The following is a 12,411-nucleotide window of genomic DNA, read 5'->3' on the forward strand; positions in this document are numbered from 1 at the left end:
GAATGATGATAGCAGAAATTAGACAGTAAGTTACCTGGCACACACCAAGACAACATGGACAGGGAACATCAGCCCATCTGGCTTGCTATAGGCAATAGCCTTCTTGTTATGAAACTACCATTTTGTTGCCATTGCTAATATGGCAACAAAGCAAAACTTCTTGCTCTCCTCTACTAGAGCAGCTCACCCTGACATACAACCTTGACTCATAAGTGCAGTTGCTCAACTTTTATACTAGAAATGGCATTTTAAATCCATAACCTTGTTGGTCTACGCAACCTTAAATACTGTACAGTAACCGTGCAAACCTGATCTTTACTTCAAGGAGGCTACGAACAAAACAGAACATTGCAATCTGCCATGAGAACAGATTGGCTCAAGGAGACAAGATGCAGAGAGACTTTAAGCTGATACGTAGCAAGTGGCTACAACTCATGTCCTTCTCAGCCAGCAGAGCTTTAAATTCAGCAGTAATAAAAAAGTAAGATGAAAGAAACATAATTCAATTGGCTAGCTTGAGAATAACCAACTACCACTTGGAAACAACTGAATCTGTGAGGTATACTTGGGTGGTTTTGGGAATAAGAAAATACCACTAATGTAATTCTGACACAGCTAGAAGGAATACCACTGTTGATACAGATTGATTCAGGTAGGCAGCCACAAGCTGCACAGTATCACTCACCTCAGCCTTTCGAGTCCCTATAGTCTTCTATATCAATAGAATTACAAAAAAAAAGGGAAGAGTAACAAGTTAAAAAGCAATAGGCCTTAACGCAGCCTAAGTTCAACATAGCTTTCTGTGTCACAACAGGTTACGTTTTTTCCCCTATCACATACATTTAAGTGCTATCCTGATTGCTTTACCATAGGTGATAGCCAAAACCGAGCTTTGGGCTACCTGAATCACCAAATTACTAACAGGACAGGAGGTGAGTTCTACTACCTCTAGCACTGCTGCTAAATCTGTCAAAAGAGGTAAAGCACTCATTTAGACCACCTTCTGCCTATGAAGACATGTTTATTCTCAAACATCCTCTAAACTCTAAAGACATTCAAAACCCAACAGGCACCTTCGTCTTGGAGCAAATGAACTGGCTCAAACAGAAATGCTCACTGATGTTTCTCTGAAATGGCTTTTAGATACAATCCAGAACTTCCAAACACATCCAGGTCAAACTTCAATACTGTAACTGACAGATTAAAAATACATAAAAGCTTTAGAATCTGTTGTAACTACAGATAAGATCAGTGTAGGAAACAAGAATTTGTCATTTAACTCTAGCCTACTCTGCACACAGTTTTGCTAGCACTGAGCAAATCCTTATGTTAGCTTTGTAGAAAATAGATAATCTCATTTAATTTCCAAACTGTCAAAAGATGTATTCCCACCACAGTGAAGTAATGCTGGTTATAGAACAGAGAAAAGACAATACTGTCTAATGGAAGTGACTTCAGTGCTTCCATCATTTGTGGACTATCACAAGAACTATTCAGCCTGCAATGCAGCTTTACACTGTAGACACTACAGTCAAACAACACCAAGGCAGGTAAATACGCTGGACGTTTATGTATTTCAGCAGTAGTTTCTCTCAAATAACTACAGTTCAGCTACAAGAATAGGAACTGCTCTGTGATACGAAACTCCAGCTGGTTATAGTATTCCTACAGCTATTTGTAATACTTACACTACATCATACAAAATTAAATCAGAGCTGTACTTACACAAGTAACTTGTTCACATCCAGACTAGCACTCCCAGTGGTGAAGCTGCACCAATGACAAAGTTTGAGGTTTTTTGGTTTGGGGGGGGGGAGTTTGGGGGGGGGGGGGGGGGGGGGGGCAGTAGTGCAGGGAGAAGAGGTGTTAGGACAATGCTAAAAACAAACATTTCAACTACTTCCACAAAGGTTTCTACCAAACAGAGTACTTCATGCAATATTAAAAGATTCCACAGCACTGTTTCCCACTCAACACAAGCAGAGAGACAGAGCAGGTGGGAAAAGGCTAGGTAAGAAGAAAAACACCCTCTTCTGATCTAGATGTAGCTACTTTTAGAAAGCTGAGGAGGAATTAGACAGTTCTAATTATGAAACATCCCCATTGAGAACAATACTTCTATCTTCTTTGCACAAAGACAGAACAAGGCAACACATCTCTCTGAGGTGGGAAAGACACTTGCTCAGTTTGAAAGCTGAGCAAGGCTTAACTTCATCTGCAAAGCTCTTATCTAGACTTGAAATTTAGTAAAAAAAAAAACAAACAGACCTGCAAAGCTGTTTGCTATCACCCCCCCAACAACTCATCTGCAGCTGGATTAAAATACAAAAATGAGTAAAAAGCCACCCCCCAAAAAACAATCATCACCTCTCCAAACCACTCAAATTCCCCACAGCTAATCCTCTGTAGAAACGCTGTCAAAAGTTGTACCAGTTGCCAGATTTCTTTCCTTGTCAGCATCCAGACACTTACTCTTCTAAGAATGCCAATACTACCAGATAATTAGAGCCAGTGGTCTTGTAACTTGGCATTAGTCCCCCCATAGCACTCCCTTCTATCTTTCCTTATTGCACAGCAGCAGAAAAACCATATGGAGAGTTTCTTTCAGGAACAGCACATGGCCAACACCTCATAAGCCTTCAGCCTTTTCTATGCAGCAGTCAGCTTGATATCCCAGTCTTAGCCAAGCAAGCCTTCAGGAATCCTTGATATAGACTTTCTGCTCTTACATCCTGACCATAAAAATTAAATTATTTAACATTCTGACTGCAATGTATTAGTTAAATAGGGGCTTAAATGTTTTCTTCTTCATTCAGAACCAGAAGCCTCAGAAACAACTGACTGCAGAGCACATGCTGCAACATTTAGATTTGTAGACCTTTTTGCCATCAGTTAACTGTCATTAACTCTAGTTACAGTATTACCCAAACTAGGAAGTCCCAATTTTTCGTCTTAAACACCAAAGATCCCTTCATGAATAACATTTTTGTGTAGGTATGCCAAGCCAACGAAACTGCTGAAAAACAATAGTGACTGAGTGATAAGCTGTATAGGCAAACGGAGCTACCTACAGAACTTGGAGAATCTAAGATCTTTAGTATCACAAATAGATTGCATGCAACAATGTTAAGATTTCTACTTACTTCCTCATTAAATAATTTGCTAGTTTCTTTTTTAATGGGGTCTATAAGTTGGACCTGGCCTGCAGAGAAGCCCACTAGAAGAGACACACTTTCTGCTGTGGCTGTTAAGTGATTGAAGTCATGGCATGTAGGTTGTGTTCCTTTGTATATCCTTTTGTCTATCGGTTTACTCAAGTCCGCAGCCTGCAAAGAGAGCAAACAGAATTAACAGAGTTTATCACAATGTGTGCATATAACCAGTTCTATTTGCAAACAGTGGTTATACTAAGCAACAATTTACAGTCACAAAACCCTACTTTAAAAAGCACCTTTGTATTTATCAAAGACATCTGAGATGTCATCGAAACATCTAGCTTTTCATATAATGCAATAATATTTGTGGTTTTCAATTTTGCTGAACACTATACCTACCTGGCCTTTGCAACTACATCACGTGACAAACCAACAACAACGATTCAGTAACACAAAGGCTCCAGTGAGTTCTCAAGATCAACCTATTCCCAGACAGCTTCTCCTGCCTGAAGACGCATTCCATCGCACAGCGACAAGATATCTTCTACTTTCCTAGTAGCAGCTTTCTCAAGTACAACCAATTTTGAATTAAAAACAGTGTACTCTCAATCATAATTCCTGTACTGCAAGTCTATCCTTTTGTAACAGGCGAACACAGGGTATCAGTCTCAATAATTAAAAAAATTATCAACTAGATCCTAGGAGAACATTTTTGAGGAACACTGACTCAAGATGCTGATACTGTGATTACAAAATACATTCCAAGCCATTAAGCTACAGAGTAATTGTGCTTCTGACACTGAACACAGAATTCAAATATAGCTCAGACAAAATAAGTGCTAACAAAACGGAGGAACTTCAACACAACAACTGAAGATCTGGCACTAAAGTGTCAGAAGAATCAAAAGGAACAGAAAAGCAATTTAAAATGCTCTCTCAGTTGTGTAACCCGTGTTTATCCCCATATCACTTCTGAACAGACAACCTAATCTTTCATCATCCAGAGATTAAAACCCACACATTTAATATCCAAGATCACACACCAGGTTCAAACTTTTTTTTTTAAAAAACCACGCCTCCCTATTTACTAGGTTCAGACTCTGTAATTAGAAAGCTGCAGATACTCAACAACATTACAAACCCGAGATGTAGCTGTGATCTGGGACTTGGATTCTAATTTTGATAAATACTTTTTCTGTCAGAGGAAATCGGGCCAGCAATGTAACAAATGAAACTTCTTTGAGGAACAGGACAAGCGTCACATAAAAGAAAATTGCTCCAGCGCACGAAACCTTCGAGGATGAGGTCTAAAGAGCTGCAAATCCTTGGTGTGCATGGAGTTACACAGACAAAATAGACCTGTCCATAGGGAAAAATTTTAACTAGCTACACAGTGCACCATGTCAGCTGAGCCATTTCCAAGGCAAATTTAACTATGGCATACACATGCTAAGCATACACGCACAACAGTATTAAAGTTGCACTTATGTTTTCCAGAATATATTATAAAGCAGTTTAATCAGGTGTATGGCCTCCTGGTTGAAAACTCAAAAATGAGATGATGTATTCCAACTTCTAAAGTCAGCAGATTAATAGCAGATTAAAAAGTTACTCTCCAGAGCCTAGAGATCCATTATAAGTTAAAAAAGAATATTAGCAATACCTCTTCAAGGAGAACTTAAATAGAATACTAGCTCTACTGGGAGATCACAGGATAAAGGCACATGCCTACCAAAGAGCATTCACAGACACATGTAAATCTGTAATTTGAAGCTGAAAGATCCAAATCCTAAAGGCCATGCAGTTATCTCTTATATTGTGAAAGACTCCCTTGTCCTGTATCACCACAAAATAAGTGCTATCAAGGGATAACTCTCAAAACTGAGGTAGCGTTTCTATCTGGAAGACCATTCTACTGAAACACAGAGATGCATCCCTCTGTACCTCAGAGAAATGCAGAGTTAACAAGGTTAACCTATGAGACTCAAGGTTGTGTCCTCTGGACAAAAGTTCCAGCAGGACCCAATGCTTAAGGAGGAAGATCCCTTTCAAAGTAAACAGAACCCAGCCTGAATCATGCTGAATCACCAGAGAACCACAGACTCTCCCAGCCAGCAGAAAACATGGGTATTCCCAAGTTGTTCTTTTGAATCCTCACTATCACTTTAAGCAGCAAAGAATCAAGAGGCAGCTATTTTCAGACTGGAACTATACCTTCCTCTTTTGTCTGGGTGAGGTTTCATGTCACTAGCTTTTGGGTTTGTTGTCCAACAAATTTGGTGTGACTGAAGTTCCTCATCTTCTGAAATCGTGTGATAACAGATCTAGCAAGACATGAAATTCTGGTCAATTAAATCTAAGCACAGACTTCACCGTGCTTGCTCTAGCTGTTCTCTGGAAACCAGATGGTAGTGACAATCTGTCTGAACTTAAATGGAGTATAAACTAATTCAACCCAGAATTAACTAGGCTTCTACTGCCAGTGATGCCCCGTCTTTTATTTACATGCAGCTAGTGTTCTCAGTTATAATATAGTTGTCTCCTGGAGATAAGTCAAATCTACAAGTACAAAAGTACTTTTCTGGTCTCAAACTCTCTTAATTGAAAGACAGGGTAGAATCAATGAGCATAAGAACTAGGAGACATTTTCTTTATTTCTGCACAGTTTAAGGTTGCTGTTGGATTTTAATAAGAACAAGAAAAATGCTTACTCATAAAATTCAATTGCATCTAGGACTCAGCACTTCATTAGTTCACCACCAAGTCCATTTGCTATATATTTTGTGGAAGAGCTGATTCTCAGAAAAGAGCTTTTACGTGATATCCAAGTCCATAACTGTCAAATCATGACACTATTTACTGAACAAGGTGATGTGAACTGCCCCTCTCTCAGAAGAATGGTGATGTACTTTGAAAGAGAACAGAAAGATCTTGGTTCCAAGTGTTACCAAACATGGAGGTTAAAAGCACAGATCAGGCACCCTCACCTCTGCTTGAGATGTTAGCAAGCTATTTGCATGCCTTCTGTCCCAGTTCCTTGCAGATTTTCTTCTTAAAAAACACCCAGTACTATTTCAGCCTGTCCACTTTGGGAAACTTACTCCATTGTGGATGATTCATGATGGCAGCAACACTTTGTAATCACGACTGAAAGAAGGCTGGGACACCTAATGCAAGGCTAAGAATCAATACCATCCTCCCTGCCAATAAAAATCTGTGCAAGCCACTGAAGTGTACCTTAGCTAAACCAGACTCTGGTATTAGCACTTTGGCCAGCTTATACCTGCGTTACAAGTCTGTTCCCTCCAACATACAGTGGTATTTCAAGTACCTCTTGGGCAAAGTAACAAGGAATAATGGTTATCAGGCAACAAGAGGAATCTCACACAACACTTGCCTAAAATCAGTGATCCAGCTGAACAAAACTGGTGTAACTTGGGCACCAACAACTTCCCAGTCCCATCTTTGAACAGATTAAAACTCTCCAGAGAATCTTACACTTACTGAAGAAAAATTGACCAACTTTGCTATTTAGTTCTTTGTGATAAATTCATAGTCATAATAGAGCGTGAACCATTTAACTGTTTTGAGGACTTCCTAGACCCATTTAGTTAACTCTCACAGCATGCTATTTCAGCAAAATTACACCCACTCTGCTGGGGTAGGAAGGAAAAAAAAAAAAAAATCATCTAACAGTCTAGCAGTTGCCCATTCACCCTGAATCATGACTTCCAGCAGAAAGGCAGTCAAATAGAACATCTTAACCACAGCTTTAAATACCTAAACACTAGGAAGAAAAAAAAAATTCAGTTACCTCAGTCTGAAACAAGTATTTAAGTTTTCAGATTCTGATGTCTGAAATGTCTGAGTAGGATGGGCATCAACAACCTTGGTTCTGTAACTGTGTGTAATTCTAAGGTCAAAGCCAGATTAATATCTGTCCAAGATTCATTCTTTTTATGTACTATTGATCCGAGACTTAGAGCTTTCATACTAAGATTTCCCAGTGAATCACATTATTTCAAGTCAGCATTTAATCATGCTCCTTGACAGATGTGATTTCTTCCTGTATCTTTTCTTTTCCTAACTTACATCTGCAGCTTTCTACAGATTTTAGTTGAATGAAATGTATCATAGATGCTACGTTTCCTTCAAAGCTAAAAAATATCCCTGAGACCAGAAAAGGAGTTATTTATTCATTTAATCTCAGATAATTTCAACTGTAGTCATCAAAACGTTTCCTTTAGACACTTAATAGTATTTAACACCACATTTGCCAGGAGACTGGCTTTCAATAGGTCATAGCTATAAGTGAGATCGAGACAGAATATTAGATCTTTAAGCTCAGAAGTGAGGGCAAACATTTAATAAAAATTTTGCTTCCAAAAATCCTCTTTAAGAAAAAATCTCTCTTGTCCAGAGAATTAATTGATCTTGAACAGCAGATTACAGATTGGCTATGTACATAGAACTCTAGAGCAAAATAAAGGAGAGGGCGCAAAGAACCAAGATATTACACTTCTGAAAACAATTTCCTCAGCATTTCTGGAGCCTGGAATTCACAACTTACTACCTGTGGCTTGATATCTCTTCAACACCTTGCTGTCCAGGGATTTAATGATCCCTGGTCTATAAACCAGAAAATTTGAGAAAGCTGTGCTTGTTATCATGCTATACAAGTAACATGAGAAATCAACTCTTAGAATTATTACTAAGTGAACTTTATTGAACTTCACAGATGTTCTTTAAACCCTAGCTGAAAAAAAGAGGCCATGTAACCCCTGCTGCAGCACTTTGCCTTTACAGTATCCCCCAGTGAACAGGGCAGGGTCTTCCAAGACAGACTTGCACACTGTATCAGCAAGGACAGGGAAAACCTAAACCAGGAGGCCCTTACAGTTTGTTTATTCTTCCTCCATGTCTGTGCTGGTCTCCTTCTCCTTCCTGCACAGCTAGCTGAAGGACAGAGAAAGCTGAGGAACACAGCCAGAACACCAAGTTATCCTAGGCACTTTTGTAGAATTTTCTGGCAAACTCTGTCCATTGTTTCTGTACACAAACGTTTCTGCCAGAAGCACTAGCTTCAATGCTTCATCCTGGAAATCCCTCTAATTACTTTATTATCAAAGTAGATTTCTAAATTTGTTTTTGTAGAGCCCAAATACAGCTTACTTAATATTAGCAACAGAATAATTTGTAGTCACTTCGCTGTTGCCTCAAGCTGGTCTGATCTTGTAGCTGACCCTGCTTTGGGCAGGAGGTTAGACTAGAGACTCTCAGAGGTCCCTTCCAACCTGAATGACCCTGAGATCCTAAGCTTAGGATCAACCAAGGCAGCATCAACATGACCACTTCCAGCTTACTTAACTGGTCTGGTTTATGTCATAAAGGAACCTCAGGCAGGAAGAAAACTACAGGAACAGTTGCCTTTCTCTATAATGAGCAATGATATAGAGCAAAAGTTCTGCTTCAATTTATGAGATATGCAACAGAAAGTCCAGGCAACGCCTCCTGCAACTACAAAGCCCTAATAAAACACTTTTCAGTGCAGCTGCCAGTGCCATAGCCAGCCAGTAACAAAATGGTTTCTACAAATACAACTGCATGTAAGCTCAGACTGCTGACTCATGGCCTTAGCTTTCTCAGTAGAAAGTTTAATGTCTGGCAAGAACTCACATCAGTCCCAGGACCTCTTCAGATTCAACAGCATGAACACAGCATGTGTACAAGTAAACACACATTCAGGGCCACTTCAGAAGCCCCCAGAAAAAAACAGTTTGAAAGCTTCTGGGAACACTCACAGACTAAAAAAAAAGAGGTATAAATTCTCTTTAGTATTCTACAAAAAGCCAGCAGAAAAATCACCATGTGTAAAGTTGCCCTATTTATAAATAGCTTTAGGTTTCTTAAACATAAGGATAGTTTCTTAAATGGGTATGGAAAAAGCAGCTCTTACTTGACTGATGTGATTAGCTCTAAGGGTTGCATAATAGGTGTTTTGTGGCTACACACAGACTAGTTTTAAGTGTCTCCTAAGCCTTGCAAAGCCATTAATGCTAGGGAAATTTTAGGTCTCTATTTTGCAACATTGCATGCAATGCACCTGCTTTATATTAAAGTCACATTTGTAAACCTCAAGAAAACTATAATTTCATTTTTAGTTTTGTTTTTAAAATTTGGCTGAACTTTCAACTCTATGAATTGAAGTACTAATAGCATAACACTCGCAACAGCACAACCAATGCTGGATTTGCTGCCAATTAATACAAGGGCAAGTATGAAGTAACACTAAAAATAAGCATGAACATTCACTTTCCCTTATTCCACTCTAATTGAAGGCAAGGGAACCTATGAGAAAGGGATGAAAGTTGCACTGGAAATCAAAAAGAAACTGGGACAAAAACAATTAGCAGGCAGGAAAAAGAATCTGCTACTTTTAACATACTGCCTCAAAGACTTTCCATTAAGGTGTGTCTCTATAGCTTCCTTTCTCTGGAAAGTCTCCAGAAAGTGCAGCTGCCAATTTGTGCCATTTTACTTTCATAAATCTTAAGATCCTGATCTTCAAGACATAATCATTATTAATTTGGCTCCAGTGCATAACTTCCAATGTACTTTTTTTCATACATAAATATTTTGAACGATCTCACTTAAAGTTTAAAACAATTTGCATGTATACTCACTCCCAACAAAAGCATTTCAAGACTTATTTCCACTCAACAGAACATTTACGCTCCTGAACAACACTGCTCCTCATAAATAGGTTCCTGTATCTTTGCAGAAGGTTTTTTATAAGTTACAAAGCACTTGATTAAATGCTGAACAGGAACACTTAAGGCATGTGACAGAGTTTCTAGGATACTGTATAAGAACAGCTCTGTTAGTAAAACAGGGACACCAAGTAATTTTATTTAACCTAATTTTTTTCAGGTGTTCCACACAATTCATCCATAACAAAGTCTTAAAGATCAATTTTGTGCAAAGCCACTTGCATTTCTTCTCCCATCTAGATTTAACTTCCACTTGGGGCCATACGAGACATACCTGAGCTTTGAAAGGAGAAAAGCATTACTTAACAAGATTCCAGCATTTATTCATACAGCACACAACTATGACCACATACATTAAGATAAAAGCTCTAGTCCAGACAACTGGACATAAATCCATATTTAGGCAAAGATCAGTTTAGTTTTCTGAAACATCCAATAAAATAATCATAGCCTGTTTCCAGAAGAATTATTCTAAGCTCTCAAACACAATAAAAAGCACTTACTGGTTTGAAATAAATCTACATGATATTAACTGAACCAGTGGTTATATAACTGGCAAGATCAAGAAAGTGGATGTGAACAGCATAAAGAACACACATAAAGGACTCTTTGATTTACAACTTACCACAACAATGTTAAATATATTTTAGTAAGGCTATAAACCAAAATATTTATCTGGTTACAGTACAGATAAGCATATCTTATTAGAAGTTATCTAAGGTGAAAGCACCAGTCTACCGTTAATTCTAGAAAAAGTAGACATTTTTATTTAAAAAAAAAAAAAAAAAGTTGAAAACCCCAGAACAGCAGACTCCCCAAAAAAGTGAAATCCTTTTTTGTTTCCAAATCCCCATTCACTTCACAGGTGCATACAAAATCAACTTACCCTTTGTTTCTCTGTAAGACTGGGCAAAGGGCACTGAAGTAGGACAGGAACTTTAACACACTTGAACTACCGTAGGCCAGGGAGGTTGAGGGAAATTGAAACAAGGTTTTGAACCCCTCCACACACTCTGAGCAGAGAACACTGCTGCTGCTTCCGCCTTTCACAACCCAACAGAAGTCTCAAGTCACTGAAATTGCTCCTTTAGAAACTTCAAACATTTGCAATTCAACACGTTACTCATTTGGTAAAATTCACACCCGTGCTGACACTGCTCCTTTTGAGTGGAAGACCAAAACATACAACTTGTGACAACGCTGTTCAAAGAGTCAGGTCAGACCCAAAGTGTTCTAATGAACTGCCCACGACCCTCAGCACAGCTCTCCAGACAGAGTAAGTCCTGGTCAGTCCTGAAAAGGTCTGCGAGCAGTGCTTAGCATCTCCGAAAGAAACGGAACAGCCTGCACACTCCAGGAAGGAGACAGGACGCACTCCAAGCAACTCCAGCAATCTTCAGCTGCACTATAATCAAATCACTAAAACTTCATGGAAATGACATGACATTGTACCTTAACTTTTCAAAAGTTGTTTGTCTCTACGTATTTAAGAAAGTTCATTTTTTATTAGACCTGCAGAAAAAAAAGCCCATCCCTTTCCTCCCTAGAAGCACTCCAATCCTTTAAATCACACTTTGCACAATACTGCTCTACTATGCAACACAAAGAGCACAAGAGCTTTAACTTGTTCCTGAGCATCGAAGCAATCACTCAAAACCCCATACTGAACAACAGCTAACAAAAGCAGTATTTCACAGCTCCTTTTGCAAGTTCACCTTATTGTGGGTGTCAGTTAATGACATGATCAATTCAGATAAAAACTGAGACTGAGTTCAGTGTTACACGTTTGGCCACACTAAATCTGTAAACAGGCTGGTTAAACTCAAACAACTCTGAATATAGTCACTGTATCACACACTCCCAACAGACGTGAACTGAATTAGATATTCTATTTTTGGTTTAAGTAATTAGTTGCCTCCTTTTTTTAATAGGAAGAAGGGAAAAGAAGGCATGATATCAGTATTACAGTCTCTTCCCAGTGGCTGGTCTACAGAATTTTGGCTCAACTGTAGCTCAGCCTGCTGGATAAAAAACTCTCTAACAGAAACCTAATTCAGAATCACGTATGTTCTGCATGCAATGCAGACACCTTCCTCCTCTTCTCCCCCTACTCAGCTCTTTTTAAGGAGATATGCAAGAAAGATCTCACTGTGCAGTTTTAAGTTCAAAACAATGATCCCTCAGGGCTATTAATAAACCATGGGTAACAGGTCACATTTTTATTTTATTTATACTGGTCTTTCCCTCACTGCCTCAAAAATTAAAACAGATTTAACAAGTCATGGCACATACATACCTCATAATAATGGACCGCAGAACTGGACCACAATCCAAGACCTATTACTCTAATACCATCTCTTCAACAGTGGGCAGATACATATTCCAGAAGTAAGTAGCATTAATGGATTATTGTCCATCCTAGGTTTCTTTCAAGAAGCCATTTGCATTGCATATATGGAAGTTTAGTAGCCTTTTACAGGATTTCC

General features: G+C 38.8%; 1 protein-coding gene across 4 annotated transcripts in view; it reads right to left on the minus strand.

Moving 5' to 3' along the window:
* Positions 1–12,411, minus strand: part of WDR20 (WD repeat domain 20) — a 47,897-nt gene that overhangs the window by 14,949 nt on the left and 20,537 nt on the right. For 3 of the 4 annotated variants that reach the window (XR_015183435.1, XM_086463486.1, XM_086463485.1), the window contains exon 2: positions 3,144–3,326. The exons of the other annotated variant lie outside the window; for it this stretch is intronic. Coding sequence is in view for 2 of the 3 variants with exons in the window: in XM_086463486.1 (XP_086319612.1) it covers positions 3,144–3,326 (183 nt within the window). In the remaining variant the exon portion in view is untranslated. The remainder of the gene's footprint in view (positions 1–3,143; positions 3,327–12,411) is intronic. 4 annotated transcript variants of the gene reach the window in all.

Source organism: Leptosomus discolor, chromosome 3, assembly GCF_034619465.1.
Source record: "Leptosomus discolor isolate bLepDis1 chromosome 3, bLepDis1.hap2, whole genome shotgun sequence".
NCBI lineage: Eukaryota > Metazoa > Chordata > Aves > Leptosomiformes > Leptosomidae > Leptosomus > Leptosomus discolor.